The sequence below is a fragment of the Balaenoptera musculus genome, chromosome 10 (genome assembly GCF_009873245.2).
Source record: "Balaenoptera musculus isolate JJ_BM4_2016_0621 chromosome 10, mBalMus1.pri.v3, whole genome shotgun sequence".
NCBI lineage: Eukaryota > Metazoa > Chordata > Mammalia > Artiodactyla > Balaenopteridae > Balaenoptera > Balaenoptera musculus.
Genome location: NC_045794.1, coordinates 53537894 through 53565656, shown reverse-complemented (window position 1 = coordinate 53565656; position 27763 = coordinate 53537894). Strand labels below are relative to the sequence as shown.

At 40.9% G+C, this 27763-nt stretch overlaps 1 protein-coding gene and 2 non-coding genes across 5 annotated transcripts in view; 2 read left to right on the top strand and 1 right to left on the bottom strand.

The window, feature by feature from the left end:
- Positions 1 to 27763, top strand: part of GRIP1 (glutamate receptor interacting protein 1) — a 720504-nt gene that overhangs the window by 606566 nt on the left and 86175 nt on the right. For 2 of the 3 annotated variants that reach the window (XM_036867336.1, XM_036867335.1), the window contains exons 8-11: positions 8431 to 8578; positions 10475 to 10644; positions 16503 to 16658; positions 17319 to 17471. In XM_036867336.1, the coding sequence (XP_036723231.1) occupies positions 8431 to 8578; positions 10475 to 10644; positions 16503 to 16658; positions 17319 to 17471 (627 nt within the window). The remainder of the gene's footprint in view (positions 1 to 8430; positions 8579 to 10474; positions 10645 to 16502; positions 16659 to 17318; positions 17472 to 27763) is intronic. The other variant, XM_036867337.1, reaches the window with a different exon arrangement.
- LOC118902916 lies at positions 19147 to 19269 on the bottom strand. Its single transcript, XR_005021630.1, has one exon. It is a non-coding gene; the product is annotated as a small nucleolar RNA SNORA5 (small nucleolar RNA).
- On the top strand, positions 21929 to 22092 carry LOC118902980. The gene has a single exon (XR_005021690.1). It is a non-coding gene; the product is annotated as a U1 spliceosomal RNA (small nuclear RNA).

Sequence of the window (27763 nt, the reverse complement as noted above, 5' to 3'; positions counted from 1 at the left end):
TTAATGAAGTCTCAAACACCAGAGCAGTAGAAAGTCATAAAAATACTACCTAGAGGACCTTCAAGATGGCAGAGGAGTAAGACATGGAGATCACCTTCCTCCCCACAAATACATCAGAAATACATCTACATGTGGAACAACTCCTACAGAACACCTACTGAACGCTGGCAGAAGACCTCAGACTTCCCAAAAGGCAGGAAACTCCCCACATACCTAGGTAGAGCAGAAGAAAAGGAAAAACAGAGACAAAAGAATAGGGACGGGACCTGCCCCTCTGGGAGGGAGCTGTGAAGGAGGAAAAGTTTCCACACACTAGGAAGCCCCTTCACTGGTGGAGACAGGGGGTGGGCGGGGGGGGAAGCTTCAGAGCCACGGAGGAGAGTGCAGCAACAGGGGTGCAGAGGGCAAAGCGGAGAGACTCCCGCACAGAGGCTCGGTGCCGACCAGCACTCACCAGCCCGAGAGGCTTGTCTGCTCACCCGCTGGGGTGGGCAGGGGCTGGGAGCTGAGGCTCGGGATTCGGAGGTCGGATCCCAGGGAGAGGACTGGGGTTGGCTGCGTGAACACAGCCTGAAGGGGGCTAAGTGCACCACAGCTAGCCGGGAGGGAGTCTGGGAAAAAGTCTAGACCTGCCTAAGAGGCAAGAGACCATTGTTTTGAGGTGCCTGAGGAGAGGAGATTCAGAGCACCACCTAAACGAGCTCCAGAGATGGGCACGAGGCGCGGCTATCAGCGCGGACCCCAGAGACGGGCATGAGACGCTAAGGCTGCTGCTGCCGCCACCACGAAGCCTGTGTGCGAGCACAGGTCACTATCCACACCGCCCCTCCCAGGAGCCTGTGCAGCCCGCACTGCCAGGGTCCGGTGATCCAGGGACAACTTCCCTGGGAGAACGCACGGCACACCTCAGGCTGTTGCAACGTCATGCTGGCCTCTGCTGCCTCCGGCTCACCCTGCATAGCATACCCCTCCCACCCCCCAGCCTGAGTGAGCCAGAGCCCCCTAATCAGCTGCTCCTTTAACCCCATCCTGTCTGGGCAGGAACAGATGCTCTCAGGCAACCTGCATGCAGAGGCGGGGCCAAATCCAAAGCTGAACCCCAGGAGCTGTGCGGACAAAGAAGAGAAAGGGAAATCTCTCCCAGCAGCCTCAGGAGCGGCAGATTAAACCTCCACAATCAACTTGATGTACCCTGCATCTCTGGAATACCTGAATAGACAATGAATCATCCCAAAACTGAGGCAGTGGACTTTGGGAACAACTGTAGACTTGGGGTTTGCTTTCTGCATCTAATTTGTTTCTAGTTTTATGTTTATCTTAGTTTAGTATTTAGAGCTTATTATCATTGGTAGATTTGTTTCTTGATTTGGTTGCTCTCTTCCTTTTTATTTATATATATTTTTTATTTTTCCTTTTTCTCTTTTTGTGAGTGTGTATGTGTATGCTTCTTTGTGTGATTTTGTCTGTGTAGGTTTGCTTTTGCCATGGTTTTACCACTTGTTATCATTGGTGGATTTGTTTATTGGTTTGGTTACTCTCTTCCTTTTTATTTTTTAAATTACTTTTTAATATTTTTTATTTTAATAATTTTTTAATGTATTTTTTTCTTTCTTTTTTTTTTTTCATTTCTCCCTTTCTTCTGAGCCGTGTGGCTGACAGGGTCTTGATGCTCCAGCCAGGTGTCAGGCCTGAGCCTGAGGTGGGAGAGCCGAGATCAGGACTTTGGTCCACCAGGGACCTCCTGGCCTCTCGTAATATCAATCAGCGAGAGCTCTCCCAGAGATCTCCGTCTCAGTGCTAAGACCCAGCTCCACTCAACGACCAGCAAGCTCCAGTGCTGGACACCCCATGCCAGACAACTAGCAAGACAGGAACACAACCCCACCCATTAGCAGAGAGGCTGCTTAAAATCATACTAAGTTCACAGACACCCCAAAACACACCACTGGCCGCGGTCCTGCCCACCAAAAGACAAGATCCAGCCTCATCCACCAGAACACAGGCACCAGTCCCCTCCACCAGGAAGCCTACACAACCCACTGAACCAACCTTAGCCACTGGGGACAGACACCAAAAACAACGGGAAGTACGAACCTGCAGCCTGTGAAAAGGAGACCCCAAACACAGTAAGTTAAGCAAAATGAGAAGACAGAGAAATACACAGCAGATGAAGGAGCAAAGTAAAAACCCACCAGACCAAACAAATGAAGAGGAAATAGGCAGTCTACCTGAAAAAGAATTCAGAGTGATGATGGTAAAGATGATCCAAAATCTTGGAAATAGAATGGAGAAAATACAAGAAAGATTTAACAAGGACCTAGAAAAACTAAAGAGCAAACAAAGAATGATGAACAACACAATAAATGAAATTAAAAATTCTCTGGAAGGAATCAATAGCAGAATAACTGAGGCAGAAGAATGGATAAGTGACCTGGAAGATAAAATAGTGGAAATAACTACTGCAGAGCAGAATAAAGAAAAAAGAATGAAAAGAATTGAGGACAGTCTCAGAGACCCCTGGGACAACATTAAACGCACCAACATTCAAATTATAGGGGTCCCAGAAGAAGAAGAGGAAAAAAAAGGGACTGAGAAAATATTTGAAGAGGTTATAGTTGAAATTCCCTCATAAGGGAAAGGAAATAGTGAATCAAGTCCAGGAAGCGCAGAGAGTCCCATACAGGATAAATCCAAGGAGAAACACGCCAAGACACATATTAATCAAACTATCAAAAATTAAATACAAAGAAAAAATAGTAAAGGCAGCAAGGGAAAAGCAACAAATAACATACAAGGGAATCCCCATAAGGTTAACAGCTGATCTTTCAGCAAAAACTCTGCAAGCCAGAAGGGTGAGGCAGGACATATTGAAAGTGATGAAACGTAAAAACCTACAACAAAGATTACTCTACCCAGCAAGGATCTCATTCAGGTTCGATGGAGAAATTAAAACCTTTACAGACAAGCAAAAGCTAAGAGAATTCAGCAGCACCAAACCAGCTTTACAACAAATGCTAAAGGAACTTCTCTAGGCAGGAAACACAAGACAAGCAAAAGACCTACAATAACAAACCCAAAACAATTAAGAAAATGGTAATAGGAACATACATATCGATAATTACCTTCAATGTAAATGGATTAAATGCTCCAACTAAATGACATAGACTGGCTGAATGGATACAAAAACAAGACCCATATATATGCTGTCTACAAGAAACCCACTTCAGACCTAGAGACACATAAAGACTGAAACTGAGGGGATGGAAAAAGATATTCCATGCAAATGGAAATCAAAAGAAAGCTGCAGTAGCAATTCTCATATCAGAAAAAAGGACTTTAAAATACAGACTATTACAAGAGACAAAGAAGGACACTACATAATGATCAAGGGATCAGTCCAAGAAGAAGATATAACAATTGTAAATATTTATGCACCCAACACAGGATCACCTCAATACATAAGGCAAATGCTAACAGCCGTAAAAGGGGAAATTGACAGTAACACAATAATAGTAGGGGAAAAAAAAAATAGTAGGGGACTTTTACACCCCACTTTCACCAATGGACAGATATCTAAAATGAAAATAAACAAGGAAGCACAAGCCTAAAAAGACACATTAAACAGGATGGACTTCATTGATATTTATAGGACATTCCATCCAAAAACAATAGAATACACTTTCTTCTCAAGTGCTCATGGAACATTTTCCAGGATAGACCATATCTTGGGTCACAAATCAAGCCTTGGTAAATTTAAGAAAATTGAAATCATATCAAGTATCTTTTCTGACCACAACGTTATAAGACTAGAAATCAAAAAATCCCTAGAAACAAATGACAATGAAAACACAACGACCCAAAACCTATGGAATGCAGCAAAAGCAGTTCTAAGAGGGAAGTTTACAGCAATACAATCCTACCTCAAGAAACAAGAAACATCTCAAATAAACAACCTAACCTTACACCTAAAGCAATTAGAGAAAGAAGAACAAAAAAATCCAAGGTTAGCAGAAGGAAAGAAATCATAAAGATCATATCAGAAATAAATGGAAAAGAAATGAAGGAAATGATAGCAAAGATCAATAAAACTAAAAGCTGGTTCTTTGAGAATATAAACAAAACTTATAAACCATTAGCCAGACTCATCAAGAAAAAAGGGAAAAGACACAAATCCATAGAATTAGAAATGAATAAGGAGAAGTAACAACTGACACTGCAGAAATACAAAGGATCATGAGAAATTACTACAAGCAACTATATGCCAATAAAATGGACAACCTGGAAGAAATGGACAAATTCTTAGAAAAGAACAACCTTCTGAGACTGAACCAGGAAGAAATAGGAAATGTAAACAGACCAATCACAAGCACTGAAATTGAAATTGTGATTAAAAATCTTCCAACAAACAAAAGCCCAGCACCAGGTGGCTTCACAGGCGAATTCTATCAAATATTTAGAAAAGAGCTAACACCTATCCTTCTCAAAATCTTCCAAAATATAACAGAGGGAGGAACACTCCCAAACTCATTCTATGAGGCCACCATCACCCTGATACCAAAACCAAAGATGTCACAAAAAAAAGAAAACTACAGGTCAATATCACTGATGAACATAGATGCAAAAATCCTCAACAAAATACTAGCAAACAGTATCCAACAGCCCATTAAAAGGATCATACACCATGATCAAGTGGGGTTTATCCCAGGAATGTAATGATTCTTCAATATACGCAAATCAATCAATGTGATACACCATATTAACAAATTGAAGGATAAAAACCATATGATCATCTCAATAGATGCAGAAAAACCTTTTGAAAAAAGTCAACACCATTTATGATAAAAACCCTCCAGAAAGTAGGCATAGAGGGAACCTACCTCAACATAATAAAGGCCATATATGACAAACCCACAGCCAACATCGTTCTCAGTGGTGAAAAACTGAAACCATTTTCACTAAGATCAGGAACAAGACAAGGTTGCCCACTCTCACTGCTATTTTTCAACACAGTTGTGGAAGTTTTGGCCACAGTAATCAGAGAAGAAAAAGAAGTAAAAGGAATCCAAATCGGAAAAGAAGAAGTAAAACTGTCACCTTTTGCAGATGGCGTGATACTAAACATAGAAAATCCTAAAGATGCTACCAGAAAACTACTAGAGCTAATCAATGAATTTGGTAAAGTAGCAGGATACAAAATTAATGCACAGAAATCTCTTGCATTCCTATACACTAATGATGAAATCTGAAAGAGAAATTAAGGAAACAGTCACATTTACCATTGCATAAGAAAGAATAAAATACCTAGGAATAAACCTATCTAAGGAGACAAAAGACCTGTATGCAGAAAACTATAAGACACTGATGAAAGAAATTAAAGATGATACAAACAGTTGGAGAGATATACCATGTTCTTGAATTGGAAGAATCAACGTTGTGAAAATGACTATACTACCCAAAACAATCTAGAGATTCAATGCAATCCCTATCAAACTACCAATGGCATTTTTCACAGAACTAGAATAAAAAATTGCACAATTTGTATGGAAACACAAAAGACCCCGAATAGCCAAACAATCTTGAGAAAGAAAAACGGAGCTGGAGGAATCAGGCTCCCTGACTTGAGACTATACTACAAAGGTACAGTAATCAAGACAGTATGGTACTGGCACAAAAACAGAAATATATATCAATGGGACAGGACAGAAAGCCCAGAGATAAACACCTGCACATACGGTCACCTTATCTTTGATAAAGGAGGCAAGAATATACAATGGAGAAAAGGCAGCCTCTTCAATAAGTGGTGCTAGGAAAACTGGACAGCTACATGTAAAAGAATGAAATTAGAACCCTCCCTAACACCATACACAAAAATAAACTCAAAATGGATTAAAGACCTAAATGTAAGGCCAGATACTATAAAACTCCTAGAGGAAAACATAGGCAGAACACTGTATGGCATTAATCACAGCAAGATCCTTTTTGACCCGTCTCCTAGAGAAATGGAAATAAAAACAAAAATAAATAAATGGGACCTAATGAAACTTAGCTTTTTCGCAGCAAAGGAAACCATAAACAAGATGAAAAGACAACCCTCAGAATGGGAGAAAATAGTTGCAAACGAAGCAACGGACAAAGGATTAATCTCCAAAATATACAAGCAGCTCATGCAGCTCAATATCAAAAAAACAAACAACCCAATCCAAAAATGGGCAGAAGACCTAAACAGACATTTCTCCAAAGAAGACAGACAGATTGCCAACAAACACATGAAAGGATGCTCAACATCACTAAGCATTAGAGAAATGCAAATCAAAACTACAATGAGGTATCACCTCACACCAGTCAGAATGGCCATCATCAAAAAATCTACAGACAATAAATGCTGGAGAGGGTGTGGAGAGAAGGGAACCCTCTGACACTGTTGGTGGGAGTATAAATTGATACAGTCACTATGGAGAACAGTATGGAGGTTCCTTAAAAAACTAAAAATAGAACTGCCATACGACCCAGCAATCCCACTACTGGGCATATACCCTGAGAAAACCATAATTCAAAAAGAGTCATGTACCACAATGTTCATTGCAGCACTATTTACAATAGCCAGGGCATGGAAGCAGCCTAAGTGTCCATTGACAGATGAATGGATACAGAAGATGTGGCACATATATACAATGGAATATTTACTCAGCCATAAAAAGAAATGAAATTGAGTTATTTGTAGTGAGGTGCATGGACCTAGAGTCAGTCATACAGAGTGAAGTAAGTCAGCAAGAGAAAAACAAATACCGTATGCTAAAACCTATATATGGAATCTAGAAAAAAAAGAAAATGGTTTTGAAGAACCTAGGGTCAGGACAGGAATAAAGACGCAGACGTAGAGAATGGACTTGAGGATATGGGGAGGGGGAAGGGTAAGCTGGGACGAAGTGAGAGAGTGGCATGGACATATATACACTACCAAATGTAAAATAGATAGCTAGTGGGAAGCAGCCACATAGCACAGGGAGATCAGCTCGGTGCTTTGTGACCACCTAGAGGGGTGGGATAGGGAGGGTGGAAGGGAGACGCAAGAAGAAGGGGATATGGGGATATGTATACATATAGCTGATTCACTTTGTTATACAGCAGAAACTAACACAACATTGTAAAGCAATTATACTACAATAAAGATGTTAAAAAAAAATACTACCAAAAATATACAGTCTTGAAAAGTGAGATGACTCAAAGGCTTGAGGTCATAATATATCAATAATAAGAATAATAATATTCTATGTGTATATCACTTTATAAATTACAAAATGCTTTAACTATACATTGATTTCCATTGTAGTAAACGCTGAGGAAAAGGTACCATTTTCTAGGTAAGAAAGCAGACTTAGAAAATTTTAGTAACTAGTCTACGATACCATGATTTCTTCGTTTACGCAAAATATTGAGAAAAGAAGAAATAAGTACAGGTGTTATAAATCCATGTCCAGGCCTCTTTCCCGTGTGACCTCTGCCTCTTCTGAGCTTTAAATGACGTAATGAGTTTTCTCACTTATTCATACATTCATCAACAACTATTTATTGTACAACCTCTGTGTGCCAGTCATTATGCTGGGCACTGTGGATACTGTGATGGACAAGACACATGCTCTGCCTTCACAGCAAGCTTGCCATCTGGCAAAGGACAGAGGCATGTCATCCACACTAGTCATTAAAAATGAATGAGGTGTGTGCGACAACAGCAGGAAAATAGCAGGCTGTGGGAGCACAGGAGAAAAGGATCTCACCAAATCATAGGTCAGGAGAGGCTTCCCAGAGGAATTGATGTTTACATCCCCAAGTACCAGTTGATGGAATGAAGAGAATTCCAAGCTAAAAATAAAGCATGTATGAAGATGCTTCTGAGGGAGAGGTGACCCTGGATCAGAGCCAGAATAGGGATAACCCAGAGGATTTACATATTTAACGTAGTGTATGCCTTCCTACTATTGGTCTACTTAGAGACATCATCTATTCACCCTTCCTTCCCATCCATCCATCCATCCATCCATCCATAGTAGGTGCTGCGATGTTTACTGAGTTAATTAATTTTTTAAACTTTTCTCAAGAGACCCATTATGTGCCAGGCACTGTGCCTAGTGATGTAGAGGGCATAAAGGTACACAAGACATCATCCCAGCTGATGTGAAGCTTAAGTGTTAATTGAAGAGATAAACCTGTGCACATATTACCGTAATACAAGCTCGATAGAATGGGTGTCCTAAAAGATGCCCTAAGAAGTTACCACGCACTGGACGTGGGGATAGTACACGGAGGGAAATCTAAGTTTCGGTGATAACGTTAACAGATCAACATCAGACTGAACATTCTCCACCTTTTTCATGTGTCTGTTTGATTATTTATCCTGTTTTGTTTTGTTTTCTGAAATTTGTTCTTCCATAGATTCTGTGGCAACAGCATCCGGGCCACTACTAGTTGAAGTTGCCAAAACTCCTGGTGCCAGCCTTGGTGTGGCCCTGACTACCTCGATGTGCTGTAACAAACAGGTCATTGTCATAGACAAAATCAAATCTGCAAGTATTGCAGACAGGTGAGTGTCATAGAGAGTGCCTACTCTTCAAAACTGCATGTGTGTTAAAATATGTAGAGATATGTTGATATATGTATATACATGCACATATGTAATACCTACACATATACACACACAGTAAAAAAAGAGCTCTTCTACCAGTTTATGCAAGCTTCATATACAAAACAAGTTACTGTTCTAGCGCTTAAAAATTCACCTACCTTATCAGCCACCCCATCATGTAATGTTGCTTCACCCAAATGTTTGGTGGGCCTTTAGAAATGGGAAAAAAAGTCAAGCAACTCAGCACATGTACCTACTGTGTCCTAGGGTAATAGCCCGTTTTTGGTTTAGGGTAGCTAAGCAGATCTTTATTATGTGAACAATTAATCCTGCCACCATACAATCTTATTCCTTTTTTTTTTGAAATAAATAAAACAACATTTTTTAAATGATACAATCTTGAAAGAAAGGCCCTCCGCCGTCATAGTGTGTTAGTCTTAGGGTTTCACCATTTTCAAGGGTCCCCGAAAACATCATTCATTCCCATGACAATAAAAACACAAGACTTTTATCCTGAACTCTTCTTCCTAATTAATATTTTAGACTTACAAGAAGGGGGAAAAAAGACTACCTTAGCACCTAATAAATTATTTTACAGCTTCTGGTAAGAAAACCCCCAGCTCATAGCTGAAGCACTCCAAGTGCATCCACGTGGAATTTTATTTTTAGATGACTTGAAATGCTTTTGTCTTGAAAAGTAGACTCTGGTCACCGTGGAAATGTTTAGATCTATTGGGTTGGCCGAAAAGTTCATTTGGGTTTTTCCGTAAGATCTTACCAAAAAACCTGAACGAGCTTTTTGGCCAACCCAATACTTGACTACCCAATCTCCCTGCATGTTTCCAGCCCTCTTCTGCCCAGGCCCTGGCCCTGCCTGGTGAACCTCTGACTCCGATGCACCTGTGGCAACCCCTGCAGTGGTCCATCTACAGCTCCACTGTGCTGGCTGTTACCTACATTCAGCCCTTTAACAGTCATGGCCGTTGATCCACGGGTGCTCTCCCATTCAACGGTGCAGGATGCTTTCATTTTCTCCCTGTTTCTTTCCCATTTCGCAGCGGGTAAGCAGATTAAGCAGCTGTCCACTTGACTGGTACCTCGGGGTGCTGACTGCTGTGTTTGCTGTTCTCAACTCATCCAGTAGCCAATCTCTTGAGTTCAGCAGGATGTAGCAGCCAGCCCCCCATCCCAGCTACCCCCGCACCCCACTCACCACGAAGGCCTCCTCTGACTACTCTGACTCCTGCATAATTTCCATCATCATCGAGAGCTTTTGTACTAATAATTGTTTAACTCCAGAAAAACAAAATAAAACACAGTAATCAAGCACTGGTGATCTGGGAGCTTGAGTGAGACAATTCTGAGCAAGCACTGGCTCAATCTTTCCCCAAGTTATTCCCATTAACACAGAAAATAGTTGTAAATGACCCTATTCCCATTCTGTGAGTCACATCTTCACATTCTGAATGTTTACCAACTCACAGATATAAAAACCTAGGAGGAAAACTCACAGAAAAAAGTCAAGGGGAAACATTTTCCTGTTCTTCCCTCCCTTCCCGCTCACTTCCCCTCAACTTGCAGCATCACCACCACCCCCCCAAATAATATATTTTTTATGAAGGACAAAAGAAAAACATTTCCTTGAGTTTTTCTGTATATTCTACAAGGTTTTACATTCCTCTTCATATCCAAGGAACTTAACATCTGAGAGGCGGTGTTTCCTATAACATCCAAACGATTCCTTTTTTTTCTTAAGTAAGTGAAAACCGTGTGAAGTTTTAACTATGAGGACGTGAAAGTCGGAATCCCAGGAGGACGGCTCTCCATCGTAGTGAGACTTTCTCCTTTCCGTAGATGTGGTGCTCTGCACGTGGGCGATCACATCCTGTCCATCGACGGGACCAGCATGGAGTACTGTACGCTCGCAGAAGCAACCCAGTTCCTGGCCAACACCACCGACCAGGTCAAGCTTGAGATTCTTCCCCATCATCAGACCCGCCTGGCCCTGAAGGGACCTGACCATGGTGAGAGGATCCGTCCGGATAAATATCTGTTAATCCTCCCCTTGCAATGATTGCTTCTCCAGCAGAGTTAGAAAGCAGGGAGAGGCTGAGTTTAATTCTGCCTTTGTCATTTCTTTTCAAAACCACAGGTGATCTTTGTTTACTCTTCTTCATCTTCCAAATCCCTTTTCCCAAGCCACAGGTAATTTACTTGAAACCCGCAAATTGAGGAAAGAAACGTTGTTTGAAATAGAATTTTCAGGCTTGTACTATTTGATTTTTTTTTAAAGCCTTTGGTGCAAATGGAGTGTGGAGAGAAGGGAAATAATTTGACTTCCTGTTATTCATATTGAACTTCCACTCTGCTGAAAGGACAGTAAAGGCAAATAGTAAAACTCCCAGTTTTTAAAAATAAAGTGGGTATCATGCCAGACCCTTCAAATATTGGGGGAGGTGGGTTGGAACAGTTGCATGAGGGATGACTTTCTCTAGATTTTGTCTGTTCACCAGAGTAGTTTTTTTTTTAGGATGGAGAACAACCTTTCTGACCAAATATTTCTCCTGGGAGTATCAGAATATTTCACTACAGTTATGCAGTAACAAGTGTCAATTGAGGGAATCTGCATTTTCACCGTCTTGAAGCTCACAGATTTGCTTGCTGAGCATTTATATACCATCCCACCTAGGCATCTATAAATAAAACACAGTGCAAGAAAAAGGACTTTGAGCCCAAAATCAAATGAAGAAAGACTCTCCAGTGAGGTCTTCGTTCCAACCCTCCTCCCTCCTTTTCCTTAAACCAAGCACCCTCCATTTTTATTCCTTGAAACCAATTCCTCGAAGCCTCACTAATACTATCAGGGCTCCCTAAAGGCGAAGAACACATTTCTGTATGTTTAGTTAGCAAGAGAAGAATTTTCTCTGGAACCGAAATTTTGCTTATGAGGAGGTCATTTGTATCCTATGTCTCCAACCTTCTAAAACACACTGCGCTTTTCCACAGTTTAGAAAAAAAAAAGAGGTACCAAATAATTTTCATACTGACTGAGTCAGCTGGATGCAACCTTTTTTAATTAAATGGAGCTTAGACAGCCCTGGAGCTAATGAAAGTCTCCAGTACAGCATTCCCTTTATCAGATTTTAATTTTACACATTGGAGTTGGAGAAATGAGGCAGCCGAGGCAGGTTATGAAATTCTGCCTCATTTGAATGGAAATGATAAGGGGGTGCAATTCATGGGAACATTCCCTTCCCGTCAAGGGGCCATGCCGGCCTTTCCCGCTCACTGGCTGAGAAGGGAGATTTCTAAAACCGTTAAGTTTCTTCTAAATTAATCTGAAGTCGCCACTGGATTTGGGGCACAGTGGGCACAACAGTGCACACTGCCTAGTGCTTTTTCAGCATGAGATTTCGCTTGGTAAATTCTGGTATCAGTGAATCAGGAAAGTGAACAGACCCTATAAAAATGTCATTGTCTTTAGCAACCTCATTTTTCCCACCTTTTATTTGCCCTGTATACAAATCATAAATAGTTCAAATAGTTTCCACTCATGAAATATTAAATATTTTTACCTGCCAAGACAGTCTGAGAAGATGAATTTATATACTAAAATGGATGGAGACCAAAAATTAATTTTTCTTTTCTTCACTGTGGAAAACCTGACGTCATTTGTGATTTTTCAGGGGGGTGAAGGGCTGGTCATTTTAGTAATTCTAGCTTCTGTTTTTGACCCTGTCATCCACTTTTGTTGAAAATTGTTCACCATCTTCTTTATCTAACATACAGACATCTCCCTACATTTTACATTAAAATCGGACTCGTATTTCCAAGAAGAAATAAATATTGGCTCTTAAACATACTTAAATCCCTGTTAATCCTCAAAAATGTTATTGTGTTTCTAATTCTCAAACTTCTGTTTTGGTATGTAGTGGTGTTGTTTTACATAGTTTTACCCTTTTATTACAAGAAAGCTCTGGTTATTTTTTCAAAATCTCTGATGCCTAAACAGCATGTCTCTCATCCCATAGGTGGATGGAGATATAACATTTCCCAGATTTTACTTAGCAACAAAGCATTCAGGAAAATATAGCATTCAAGGAAATATAGAAGTGGGCACATCAACCAGGAATAGATTAACTGTGCCTTTTGCTGGGAAGTAGCAACATTCAAAAAGCCAACAAGAATGAGTTTTTTAAAGAGCTCAGAAATTGTTCCCACTGAGGGTCTTTGGGAGACATAGTCATGATTGGAGGAAACTTTGTAAAAGAGTTTGGAAAAGAAAATGTGAGCAGAGTCATGAGGTTCTATACATTCAGTACCAGGAGGACTTCCATTTCTGAGCCCCAGGAGCAACCACCAGAGTAGCTGTTGCCTACACCCTTGGACTCCTGGACAGGACAAGAGGGTACAATTAGAGAAGAGAACAAACAGAAGTACCTTCCATATCAGATACCTCAAGATTTCAACAGCGATGTCACCATGGAATGATAGGAAAAACATTATATTTTCCTTGCTGTTTATCTGTAACAAAGGACTTAGGAACACTCATAGGAAGAGGCAGTGGAGTGTGGTGGCTGAGGGCAGCAACTCAGAGTCAGACTTTGAGCACTTTAATTCTGACTCCACCACTTGGGAACTTAGCAAGTTACCCAACTTTTCTATACCTCAGTTTCTTCATCTGTAAAATGGGTATTATAATAATACCTACCTCATAGGTATATCATGAGTATTATCTGAGATAATCCATGTAAAAGCACTTAGCACAGTGCCTGGTATATAGCGAGTACTCAGTGAAAGCTGACTGTTATTATGGGGACCATTAAATGGGAGAATATAAATGAATATTTTTTGCAAAATGAAAGAGCATGCCAAAAATGTAACATCTAATTTTTAAACTAAAATACTTGCCTAACATATGAATATTAAGTACACCACCATGAAACAGAATAGATTTAGAGTGCACGTTCAAAATAGGCTATAGCTGTCTTCTCTGGCCTACATTGTTTGTTGAACGCCTTTTGCATTCATTATCCATGGCATGCAGTTTTGTGCATTATCGAATATAATTTTTGTCTCAATTATTTTATGTGTATGAAGATTTAGTCCTCAGTAGTAGTTCAAAGTTAAAGTAAATGTTATGACCTACATTTAACCTGCCTGCCACAAATGGCACAGTGCCAGGCATACAATAGGTGCTCAGTAGCTTTCTTATTGAGTTATTAATTGGGCTTGACAGTAATCAAAAATGCCCAGTAATTTTCAAAGCACTCCATAAAGAACTGGGTCAAAAAGTGAGTGTAGAATTCTGAAGTTCACTCACTGTACCTCATTTGACAATATTTTACAGAGCTCAGTAGAATGGCTGTGGGGTAGATTAGCCAGACCCAGCAATGACTGCATCTTGCTAAAAAGTCTTCTGGTACACCCTAAAGTAGAATGAGGATGGTGAAAGAGAATCCATCAGGGACTTCCTGGGCAGTGCTCTTTATCCCAAGGAAGCTGCTGCTGCAGTGTGGACAGTGTGGGCATGGACCCTCTGGCTGATATTCCTGTCCATTCATGCATGCATCCATTCACTCATTCATTCACTCATTCATCAGTCATTATATACCAGACACTGTTCTAGTTGCCATGATACATCTAGTGAGCAAGACAAGCAAAGTGGATTCCTATTCTCATGGAATTTACATTCCAGTATAGAGGGACAAACATTAAAAGTGTATTAAATAAATAAAAGCATTTCAGACAGCGATAAGTGCTATGAAGAATATAAAACAGCAATGGGATAGCATGGATGGGAGAGGGCAGCTACTTCATCCAAGGAGGTCAGAACAACTCTGAGGTGATGGTACCTGAGCTGAGACCTGAATGATAGTAGGAGGCCAGCCATGCAAACAAGGGGGAGAAGAATATTAGAGGTAGGAAGAACAGGAAGTGCAAATGCCCTGAGGCAGGAAGCAGCCTGGCTTGTTCTAAGACAAGACAGAAGACCAACATGGCTCAAACAGACAGTGATGAGGAGAGTGATAGGGGATGAAGCTGGAGAGATAAGTAGGACTCACTTTTGACTCTGTTTGTAATTGTAACCCATTGAAGTACCTTAAATGGGAGTCACGTGATCTAACTTACGTATTTGAAAGATCATTCTGTATTGTGGATACAGAGATGAACCAGGGAGGCAAGTCTGAAGATGAGGAAGTGACCTAGGTGAAGGAGATGGTGGCTTGAAAGTAGAATAGTGGAGAGGGAGATGGAACCCAAACTAGAAACAGCAGTGGATAGAAGGAAAGGGCCAGATGGTTTAGGGTTACAAAATTATGGTGGCCAGAAAAGTGTGCTGCAGATTCCTGAAATAGTCTCTAAACTTAAGTGCCCAATGAGTGAAATTTGTTGAGTGAGAGATACATCTATTTCCTTTAAAAGATGATTCATTGGCAAGTAGATAGAAAGTAGACAGAATCAATGCTATTCATAAAGGGTCATTGGATTTTATTCTGTGTACAAGCATCATGCTAAGCACCTTAGGTACATAATTCTCACACTTGGCCTGTGGAATAGATGCGTTCATGATCTCCACTTGACATATGAGAAAACTGAGGCCTCGAGAGGTTGAGTAACTGGCCAGGGTCATATACAGAAGACGGGCTGGAGCCAGAACAGAAACTCAGGTTGGCCTCAGCCCATGGTGATCTGTCCACACTAGTGCTTTTGTTCCATTTACTGTCTCATTCCAGAAAGGCTGTGAAGTGGCCAGTGAGACTGATATCACGGATGGTATAATCTAAACTCTTATGTAAATAACCCTCCTTTAAATACTTACAGAGTATTTGACCTCACTACATGAATAGATGCTGCAAAATCATTCACATGTAAGGCATCTAACCTTAGAATCATAACAGTAGGGGATAAAAGTTCATATTTTATTTTTCAATTTTTAAGATACTTAAATGAAAAATTTCATGTCAATATAGTAACAAACATAAAAGTGCTCATATTTCAGAACACTGGGTAGAAAATCAAATCTAAACAATATTGAAATTAGAATGGAAATATGATATACAATTTTTTGAAAATAAAGGGGACACCAGAATTTTGAAATTGACTTTATTAAAATTTCATGGCATCTTAAGGAAATATAAAGTATTTGAAATACTTTAATAATTAAATATCTCTTTCAAATGTAAATACATCTTTTAAAAATACCCCCCAAATTGTAAAATATATTGAGACTTTTATCTTCTGATTAGAGTATAAATAAGATCCTGATAATGATAGATGATTAGAGTGGTTTATTGTTGAGAAAAATCAAGTTCAAGGGATGACTAGTAGTGTAATTAAAATGTCAGAGCAGTAGATTTTGATGTGTGACTAGTAAACCCCTTGAATCAGGAGCCAATGTGATTTATCGTTCCTTCTTTCCTTTTTCTCAAAACAAGTGCTGCTAACTGGCCAAGATTTGCAAATCTTTAATCACTAATCTTGTGCCATAGATCTTTGTGGGGTTGACTTTTAAGTTAAAAAAAAATGTTTTTAATCTCTGCTGTGAAGCACAGGGGGAGATTAGAAATTGATTCAATAGTCATCTTAAAAGGAGAAAAAATGGGCTGGGGAAAGACATGCATTATTCTTGGGAAGATGAAAAGTTACCATCCCTGATGTTAATCATCAGTTTTGCTGACCACTGAGAAAAGGGCAAAGTCAATATATATATATATATATATATATATATATTTTTTTTTTTTTTTTTTTTTTTTGCAAGCAGCTTTCATTTTTTTGTTACACTTTTTATTTGTGCAATTCAGTTACTTTTTCCTCTTTTTTTTTTTGGTTCTTTGTTTGTTTGTTTTTCTTATTTCTCATCATCACTTCATATGGGCAGTGAAAATTCAGAGGAGCGACAGGCAACCTCCCTGGGATTCCTGGGCCAGCGACCACTGCAGTCTTCACACCTACCATCACTATAATACGTACCACCCTGACCATTGCAGAGCGCCAGCCCTGACATTCGCGAAAGCACCTCCTCCAAACAGCCCTCGTAATGTTCCAGGCTTTCGCCTCCTGGTCTTTTACTTAAATTATATTCTTCTCACCCCTTCCTCATCTGATTCATACCATTTTTGGTTTCATGGGTGTGGTGTGCTTTTCTTTATGTAGTAGCAACTTATCATTTCTGTCATCTCTTAAGTCCTTCTTTTCCATCAGAAAGCATTTGTTGTTAGGAAAGGACGTGAAGGTTCCAAATGCTTTATGTGTGGTCAGGAAATAACAATGCAGGATAGTATATACAGTACAGTATTCTCAGACCTTATTTGTGTATGTGGAACCACTTGTGAAATTCATGTCAGAAAACATCTATGAAAATGAGGTTATGTATTTGATGCATTGAGTTGTTGTTTATGGAGAAACTTGTTTTAATGTTTACTTTTTTGTCTAAAGCAAAATTCATAGAGCCTCTCGGTGTTGCATTATACTTATGAGGATCAGTGCTACTCCTCAGGCATTTCCGGGCCCTTGTAACTCAGATTCTAAAGCGCTGTCTCCATGGCTCCTGAGATCTGGTCTCTGATTGGTTGGGGTGCCTACTAGCCATTGCTGTGCCTCTTGTGTGTCTTTCTGTATTGTTGCTGGTTGGCAGGTGTGGCAGGCTCACACCCCACCTGAGAATGCTCTGTGCCAAGTCCTCACTCTTTTACAGCAGCTTTGTCTTCATCCTTCTCTCCTACCTCCACGAGTGCATACAGCCTGAGTTCCCTGAACATGGGGACTTTGCCTCGAAGCCTCTACTCCACTAGCCCACGTGGAACCATGATGAGGAGGAGGTTGAAAAAGAAAGACTTCAAAAGCTCACGTAAGTGAAATGTTAGCCAATGACTTTTGGCCTGGAGGAAACGTGGGGGTCCGTTGGAGTCTTGGATATAAGGAAACCTGCAGGAAGAGTGTTTCACAGGTAGACGCTAAGTAGCCGCAGACCTGTGCCAAAGACCGGTGAAATGGATCTCTCTTATCGACATGGTAATGATTGCACCAAATACAGTTTCAGACTGAATTTGTTAGTTCATTCTACCTTTGTCTACAACTTTTTTTTGAGATCTTTTTCTTGCTCTTTTGATCTGATAAAATAACCAAAGATGTGATTTTTTTTTTTTCTTTAAGACTCCTTCCTTATATTCTGGGTAGTTTTGGACATGAAATCTTTGTTCTTAGTTTCTTATTCACCCTAAAGCAATTTTTTGAAAACTAGGTCCCCTTTTGATAAATATAAGAATTCCATGCAGTTGTTTAATATTATTATAATTTTCATACTAAATTATATTTCATGAACCTCCCCCTGCAAGAAAGGCAATAAGTTTAAACACGCGTTTTCAAACTGTATCTCATTCCCCTTGAAAGTGCCTTTTCAAACTGTATTTCACTCCCCAAGATTCTAATACTTTCCCCAGGAACCTGCCCCACTGAAAATCTCTGCCCTAACATATATCTCTGTTACTCACTCCAGCGTCAGGAAGATTGAAGGATGCTCGTCTTTACAACAAGCATCCTAAGGTCCAGGAATTTCGACTGTGATTCTTAGAAATATGATCTTCTGGGACAGCCAAGCACATTATAGATTAGGCAAGACTAGGAAGATGTGGTTGGCTGCTTGCTTCTGGATAGCTGGTTGTACATGTAAACAAGAAAAGGGTGGTTGAATGGCTTAGGGAAGAAGGGAAGAAACATATCACTCCTAAATTTTTCTTTTGTGGTGACGGGAGGGCAGAATATAATCTCTCATCATAATCACATAAGTTTTAAAGGAAGAGAACACCTATCTCTCCAACCAGATCTAATCATAGTCTAGAGAGGTGTGAGTATTTCTTGTTTTTTTTGGTGGCCATGATTGTGATTCCTGTAAAGAAGTTCAAAGAAGATGGGATCTCTTCCTGTGCTTACCATGGGGATAAAGTAAGGACCACTCTTAAGTTACCTGAACAAAACAAAACCCAGGTACTTCAAGACTGGTGTTAAAGGAAAAATGTTCTTGTGAGGAAGGGTGGTTGGATCTATTGGCTCTTCAGCTGGTTTGCCAGAGTTTCATCTTCAGAGGCGGGTCTGTGGCCAGGCCTACCAATGCCACCATCAGTGTAGGAGACCAGCCATCACCCATACTGGGATGTAGTCTCTTCATGTTATAAGAACCTGAGGTTTCCTTACAAGGAAAACCATCGCAAACCTCCACTGTGCTGTATTCATGATATTGACGTGCATATCCCTTCAAATATAAGATTTGTCATCTTTAGTATAGGTAAATAGAAGGAAGACTGAGAACCAGGAGCTTCTAGAGCCTCATATGTTTCTTAGCTGACTCGAGAGAGTAAATTATTTACTCGTGGAAGAAATGAGTTGAAGGCAACATAGTGAACTGGTTATGAGCATAGCCTCTGGAACCAGGTTGTGTGGGTTCTCATCCCAGTGTCATTAATTTCTAGCTCTAGGACCTTGAGCAGATTTTTTTTTTCACCCCAGGGAGCCCCCAGACCGGGGCGCCATGTCCGCAGCCAAACTTATCCCCAGGTCCCAGGGCAGGGGACCCGGGGCCCATGAGCTGCGGAGCTTGCTGTGGCAGTCATCTGGGCCAGCCCTTGAGCAGATTTTTTAAGCTCTCTGTACCTTAGCCTTCTTAGCTACAAAGTGGGGCTAATTATAGTATTTACCTTATTGGGTAATTGTGAAGATTATATGAAAATGTGTATATGTGTGTGTGTGTGTGTGTGTGTGTGTGTATATATATATATGTATATATTCTCACCACTGAAAGGAACATGCAGGACAAGAAATACATTCTAGACTATATATTCATATATATATATATGATATGTTCATATATATGTGTGAATAATGATATATTCTCATATAATCTTCACAATTACCCAATGAAATAAGAACTATAATTATATATATACTATATATATATAACATATATATATGCTAGAACAGTACTTATTAAATAGTAAGTGCTATTGAAATTGTTAGCTGTTTTGAATAGCTTAAGTGTTTGCTATTATGATGCCTAAATCTGAAATGTTGACACTGCTCTCAAACTTAGGCATTTTTCACATGGTTCCACTTTGACATAATACATAGGTTGAGTCTTCCATTTAATGCCTCAGGATTTGTGGTGGATATTTTTATATGAGATTTTTTACATAAAATGGCTTCTTGTGCAACACTGCTTACTGAGAGAAAACAGGCTAACAGCCCTCAGCAGGGAAGGGCAATTAAAACGGATGCATTCATGTTCATACTTCTGCTTTAATGGCCAAACATTTGTTTGTGTGAGGTAAGACTGCTGTCTTGATTAAGGATATTAGTGACTACAAATAAATGATAATCTGTTTGGACATCTCAGATAGATGTTTACACATCTTAAAGTTTTTTTGTTTTTTGGGTTTTTTTTTTGGCTGTGTTGGGTCTTCGTTGCTGCACACAGGCTTTCTCTGGTTGCAGCGAGCAGGGGCTACTCTTCGTTGTGGTGCGTGGGCTTCTTATTGCAATGGCTTCTCTTTGTTGTGGAGCACAGGCCCTAGGCACACAGGCTTCAGTAGTTGTGGCGCGTGGGCTCAGTAGTTGTGGCATGCGGGCTCCAGAGCGCAGGCTCAGTAATTGTGGCGCACGGGCTTAGTTGCTCCGCAGCATGTGGGATCTTCCCGGACCAGGGCTCCAACCCATGTCCCCTGCATTGGGAGGTGGATTCTTAACCACTGCACCACCAGGGAAGCCCTACACATCTTGAAGTTTCTAGTAGGAAAGAAAGCCGAGACCACACTGTCACCAATACCCATAACCAACTGATAAATTCTCTCTTGAGACAGCACGTTATTCTCCAACATAGTAGAAATATAAGCAGAAACCTGGTTCTAGAAATTTCTTGATATTTATGTTTGCTGTAGACTGTAGCCAGTAGAGCACCACTGACCGTGTACCTATCAGAATTTGTCTTGGGAAATCATACATTTGTATTTTAATCAAACAATAAGATACAAAACTATAAACTTTTATTCCCACTTCAGAAAGACCTAAAAAAAATAAACTAATGATAGTTTTCCAAAGTCAGAAAAAAACTGAGGATTTAGTTTTTTGGTTTTCTTTTTCTCTTTTGCTTAAGCTTGGTATGGTCACGTTAGATGTAAAGGTTTTCCCAAATAACTGATAAGAAAAGTTTTATTGCTACTCTCACTATACCATGGTTTATTTCCATCACTTTACTTATGTCTTTATTCTGTGCCACCATTTGCTGCCCCCTTTCTGATACTTCTGTTTCTATAGCAACCAGGCCGTTTGTATGGATGCCGAATCATGGCAAAGTCACAACAAATATAATAAAAGTCCCTTTGCCGTATTGGTGATGAGTTGAGGCCAGAGCCTGCAGAACAGAAAAAATTCTTACATATGTTTCTAATACAAAGGAAAGACATGGCCAGAAAAGAATGAAATCTTCTCACATAAATATTAAAACATTCTGTGTCATTGACCAAAGGGGAAAATACAGGACGTCTGTAACAACGTGTTACAAGGATTAAAAGAGTAAAGTGCCATGTTTGTGTCACAGGGAAAATGATAAGTACCCCCTGCACTAGGCTTCCAGGAGTGTCACAAAGCCCTGGGAGGGTGGCAGAGCCATGTCCCACAGGGAGCCCTCTTGTCTCCTCTTCCGGATTCTTGCTGACCTTTCCCCCACGGCCTGAGCTGCCCCTTTTTCTGCCACGGGGGCCAAGGCCCCTTCCAGAACCCCATCGTCCCCCGTGATGGCAGGGCATGGCTGAGCAGTGGGCCTGGCTAGTTCCCCTGCTTCCTGCTCCAGTACACAGGGCCAGTGTAGACGCTTGCCTGTTCCCAGTCTGCCTGAATTGCAGAAAAGGGTAGAACTTAGAACACATTCTCAGAATAATCTTTGCCTCTTCTGTGGTTATCACTTACTACTAGGGAGGGCACCATTGAAAAGAGCTGAAAGGAAGAGAGGGAAAAACCCTAACAATTTTTGTCCCTTCCACCAGCCCCTGAAAAAAAGAACAGAAGACAAAGCTCATGGTAAGCTTTTATAAATGACCATGCAGGGAGCCCTCGAAGGGGACAGCTTAAGAGCTGCCTCCACCCCCATTTGGAGAAGAGAGCTGTTCGCCACTCCCACTGTCTCCTGAGCTGGATCACGTGATACACAATGTGCTGAGTCCACAGCAGGCGGACTCTAATGTGGGAAACTTTAGTGAGAGACAGGTCTTCAATTACCGGATCCAAGAATGACAAACACAATACATTAATAAATCTTTGATACCTACGTGGCAGGGGAGATACCATGATCATGAAGGTGGTTTTCCCAGGACAAGTCTCATCCATTGTACTCCGGATGCGCTGACTCCTGCGATTTTCCCAAATGAGGGACATTCGACTGCATAATTTGCGTTAGCGGGGGCCTGTGTTCGCACTTTCACTTGTTTTAAAAAAAAAATCTTTGAGGTCCATTTCTCTATATACTTTTTAAATGCTTTTCATATCTGACAGTAAATCTCATAGCCATCTAAATTAAGGAAACATTTGGCAGATTTTTAAACTTTAGGATCTAACCAGTTGTCTTTGGCCTCCCCTCCCTTTCTTACACTAGGAAAGACAAGAATTGACAAAAACACAGGGTCATCTTCTGCAGAACCCTCCAAATGGGAGTGAGAACAGGACAGAGCAGGTGCGAATCCTGAGCACAACCTTGGCACACACCAGTTAGCAGTATTCAAACAGCATGTCAGCAATGTAGTCTTTTCCATCTTCACCTATGAGTAGAAACAGGCACGCCTCAGGCCAGAACTAGTACCTTGCAGGAGTATTTGCTGCTGGAGAGAGAGAATGCTTTATACAGCTGTTTAAACTACAGGGTTATAATTCATACATCACCTTTATTTTCTTCTGCTGGTTGACCACATTAGTGAAGCAGGATAATCAAGCTCATCTTTTTCTCCTCCAAGTAACATTGGTTGTTTTTTCTTCTGGCCCATCATCTTTAAATCTTCAATTTATCTTTTTCATCTCTGGTAGTTATTTTCAAGACTTTAGTATGTGTGAGTAATCAGTACATTGAATTTCCAGTGAAATTTTACTGTTTCAAAGAACAGATTCTAGTATGTCAGAGGACTTTTAGAGTTAATGGTATCCTAGATTATTTAATATCATCCTATATTCTTCATAAAATTGTAAAACCAATGTTTAATATATTCTAATTCTAAATTAAATGTCCTAATAATCTCTATCACTTCAACTTGCCTCCAGACAGAGGTTATGAATTTAATGATACCCATAGTGAATTTCTATTTCAAAACCTTCTAGAGAACAAAATTCCTCAACTATCTTCTCTAACTGTTCCTGAAAAATATAGCAAGTGTCTTCTTTGAGAAAGTCTTTACTATATCTAAACTAATTCCCCCTATTACTATTAAATTACTATTCCTTCTTGATTTTTTCTTAGTGGTAATAGTAATCGGCTGACTTAACAATTCAAAAATAATGTTTAACTCCAAATGAGTAGTCCAAAAACCTATACCAAATTGGGATCGCAATGGAAAAAAATATTAATGTGAACCTATAGAAAGTTCCATAGAAAGTAAAGTATTCCTGTTGGAGTCCAAAAAGTAAGAAGACAGGGTGCCAGTCATCTGCCAAATAGGTGATGTTCTAATATTATATTCCCACCTGCTATGAGTACTAACTGGAAAGAAATGCAACTCTCCAGATCCTTACTGACAGGAAATGGTATTTTCTACTGGTTTTGTGGCCATCAGTAACAAAATGTATGGTCTGGAGAGCAATCAAAGTATAGCTGATATCAACAAAGTCACACTAGAAAATATGATCTCAATTACTATTTGATAGTTTATGTGTCAGATCTTGGAATTGTGGGCCACCATCTGTAAAAAAGTTTAGGGTTGGAGGCTACTTTCATCCCCTAATACAGGCTACTTTAACCTCATTGACATTAATTCTGCTGGGAAAGGACAATGATGGTGCTTCTTAAGAAGTAGGTTTTCCTCACTCCTACTGGAGAAATGATCTATCTCACCATCCTCTGCCATGTCAGTTTCAGTGCTGGAATGATCTACATGGTAGAAAAATTAGGGTCCCAAAGAACAACATCTAATTCCTTGACTCAGCAGAATCTACATCAAGTGTTGGTTCCAAAAAGGAAAGTGTTGATATTTCAAAACTGGATTCATTCCTCATGTGTTTAGCCTTCATGGAATGTTGCAGGCACTGGAATTTCAGAGAGGAAAAGATCTGGTCCCAATCTTTAAAGAACTCAGAGTCAAGTGGAGAGACAGGCCGGCAAATAAAAACCTGATAAATGCTGAACTAGGACCATGTATTAGAAAAGTGGAAATGTAGAAAAGTAAATACCTAATTCTGTCTGGATAAGGCAAGGGACGGGACATTAAAAACCCAAGGGGGGTACTTCCCTGGTGGCGCAGTGGATAAGACTCCGCGCACCTGATGCAGGGGGTCTGGGTTCGATCCCTTGTCAGGGAACTAGGTCCCACATGCATGCCACAACTAAGAGTTCAAATGCCACAACTAAGGAGCCCCATGCCACAACTAAGGAGCCCACCTGCTGCAACTAAGGAACCCATGGCTGCAACTAAGGAGCCCACCTGCTGCAACTAAGACCCAGTGCAACCAAATAAATAAATATCAAAAAAAACAAGGGAAAGGCTAAAGTGGCAGAGGGCACAGCACATACAGAGGTGCAGAGGCATGAGAGCAGGCCTGGAGAACATGACTCAGGAACAGAGCATAAAGGAACATGAGACTGGATGGGCAAGAGAAAATGAACTTATGAAGGATCCTGCGTAGTCTGCTAGAATTGAAGATTTTGTTCTCTAGGAAATCGGGAGCCCTTAAAAGATTCTAAACTTGGGGGTGACCTTTGCATAGTAGAAAAGCCCCTTGGGAGCAATTTGGAGCTGTTAGCAAAAGATAAGGGGCAAGGACACTGGTTGGAACCCTATGTAGTAATCTCTACTAGCAGTGATGAGGCTGTGCTCTAGGGGAGTAGAGAAGTTGGGGCTTCATCTTAAACAAAGTTAATCTGGCAATAATATGCAGAAAGCACTGGACATGAGGGGACCCAGAAACAGGTATATTAGAATAATTGGAATAATGAATGCAATGAAAGTAATGAGAGCCTGAATTAAGGCATTGGCGATAAGAAAGGAAAAAAGGATTTATACAAGATATATTTTAGTCATCATCCTGGAAGAACTTAGCAACTGATTGGATTTAAGACAATGAGGAGTTGTGAGTCAAAGGTTCTTTGAGATTTCAAGCCTGGAGGACTATCAACATGATGGTCCCATTCGTAGAAATAGTGGTGGCCATGAGAAAGAGAAGATGATTAACTCAATCTGAAGATGTTGAGTTTGAGGAGTCAATGAGACATCCTTGTGGATGGGACATCAAGGAAATTCATCACTGGAGCTTGAGAGAGTCTAGAGAGGGAGACACGAGAAGATACATGAGAGGTCATATTACAGGTGCATTGGAAGTGAATGGGGGAAAGAATGAGAGTAGAAAACGCTTAGGACAGAACCGTGGTCAGCTCTATGTTTGGAGTGCAGAAGGCAAAGGAAGTGGTAAGGGCTGGAAAAGTAAGAAACTAAGAACAAAGCTTCATCAAAACTAAGAGAGGAATTTCAGGAAGAAAGGGATAGTTCCCAAAGCCAGTTGCTGCAGAGTGGTTAGAGAGGATGAGGCCATTGTTTTTGGCAATCAGGAAGTCATCCGTGAGAGTAGTTACAGTAAAGGGTGAAGGGAGAAGTCAATTTTAAACAGTTTGGGAATCAGTACAAATCTATAGAGAAAGGTCAGAAAGCTAGGGGAGTGAGTAGGAAAGTTAGGAAAAATGTCAAGAGAGAAGTTTTTATGGCACAAAGTCACAGAGGGAGTGGAAAGGGAGGGATAGTATCAAAAATAATGAAAGGAAGAATTAGCCTTGTACATCCTCCTGAAATGGGGGTGGAGGGGGAGAACACATGATGATACTGAGAAACTGAGGTTGAGAAGCATGTTGTTTAAGGAATTCTTGTCAAATGGCTGGATTTTTTCAGTCTTGTAGGAAAGGAAGTAAAGTTTGACCCTTAAAAGAGTAGAAATGTTTGTGAAAAATCCCATGAGGAATCAAATAAGGTACCAAAATATCACACCACAAAAGATTCCAGGGCCCCATAGAGAATAATGTGAATTCGTCATGACTTTCCATAGCACCCTTCAGCAACTCAGTAACAGCAGTGGAGTGACTGGCTATTACCAAAGAGTATGGTGTATGAGAGTAGACAAAGTCACATGAGGTGTAAGAATACTAGCAGAGGCATCATTGAAATGGTCACCGGAGGTCCAGGTGGAGTATGGAGGAAAATGACGTTAGAAAAGGCAACGAGCTGGTAACCGACTATACTGCTGAACTGAATGAATAAGCATTTTCAGAACTCTAATGGAAAACTGATGAACTTATAAAAGTGCTAACAAAAGATCAAGATGAAAAAAAAATTAATTACATGGGACTGAGTGAACTGATGAGGATGATTATAATTTTTGTGACCTTCTGTTTGAATTAAAAAAAAAAAAAAAGGCAACAAGGAAAGATGATGGCTTGCAAACCAGATTCTCACGTGAGGGAGGCAGAGGCTTCTGGAGTGTTCTGCTCCTACCTCACTACCTGCAGTAGCTGTGTTTTTATCTGGAATACAAGGGCATCTCTTACGTGCTTTCATATGAAGGGGGGGAAATATCTGTTGCCAAAAATATTGTTTGAAAGCCGTTAGACTAGGAGACAAGTGAGAGAAAATGGGACTAGATGTCCTAAAGAGGAGAAAGTCAGATCGTAGGGACTCGGGAAGATGGCTCATAAGGACGTGTGATCAATAAGGAGGATTCAGATATTGAGATCCTGGAGCTCTATCCACTTTGAAGGAAGATGGGGTCCAGCATCGGGCTCTGCTGGCAGAGAACTGGAGGAGGATGGAACTGCTAGTAACTGGCATTGAGAGCAATGAAGAACCATCAAGCCAGCATGTTAGGAGATTACGGCCATGATGTCAAAGGTGCCGAGGACAGCGAAGGGTTAGAGGAGGTAGGTTAAGAGCTAAGTCCTGAAGTCAGTGAGGAAATGGAGGGACTTTGCAAAAACAGAAAACTATGGGTTTGAAGATGAGACAAAGCAGAAATAAATATAGAATATGGAACTTGAAATAGGAGTGATTTGAGATAAACAGCACTGCATACGGGGAGCAAGGAGTATTCTAAACCCTTCTCTCTCCTTGCCCCAGGCAGGGAGCGTGAGGGAAAATAGCTTCTGGTTGGAGAGGGTCCTGAGGTGTATGGTGTCATCAGGTTTCAGTTGGAGGAAGGAGACCAGAGACCTTTGTTGGAGGAAGTGGCAGTCAAGCGCAGGACCCTACAGGCAGCGAGCTTTCTCACAGAGAGCAAAGGAGGCCCGGGTGCCAGTGAGCAGCGCTGAGAGGAAGGCATTCCAGGAGGATGCTTTTTCACGACCTAGGTTGGGAATGGGAACAAGACAGCTGTGCGCCTGGGGGCTTGGATGAATATCAGAGAAATGAATGAAATAAGAGATGACAAAACAGGCTGGCGAGCCAGTGGGAAAGAACAAGAGCTGAAAAGACCAAATTTGCAGGTAGGAGGAATATAGGGTTTAAAGGACTCCATTGTGGCAACCCAACGCCACGTTAAGGCTGATGACCAGCCCATCCTCATCACCCCAGGAGCCAGACTTAGATCTGTTGTTTCTTCAAAACTGAAGGTCAAGCTGTTTGTAAAAAGCTGGAACCTTGGGCTTCCCTGGTGGCGCAGTGGTTGAGAATCTGCCTGCTAATGCAGGGGACACGGGTTCGAGCCCTGGTCTGGGAAGATCCCACATGCCGCAGAGCAACTGGGCCAGTGAGCCACAACTACTGAGCCTGCGCATCTGGAGCCTGTGCTCCGCAACAAGAGAGGCCGCGATAGTGAGAGGCCCGTGCACCGCGATGAAGAGTGGCCCCCGCTCGCCGCAACTAGAGAAAGCCGTCGCACAGAAGCAAAGACCCAACACAGCCAAAAATAAATAAATAAATT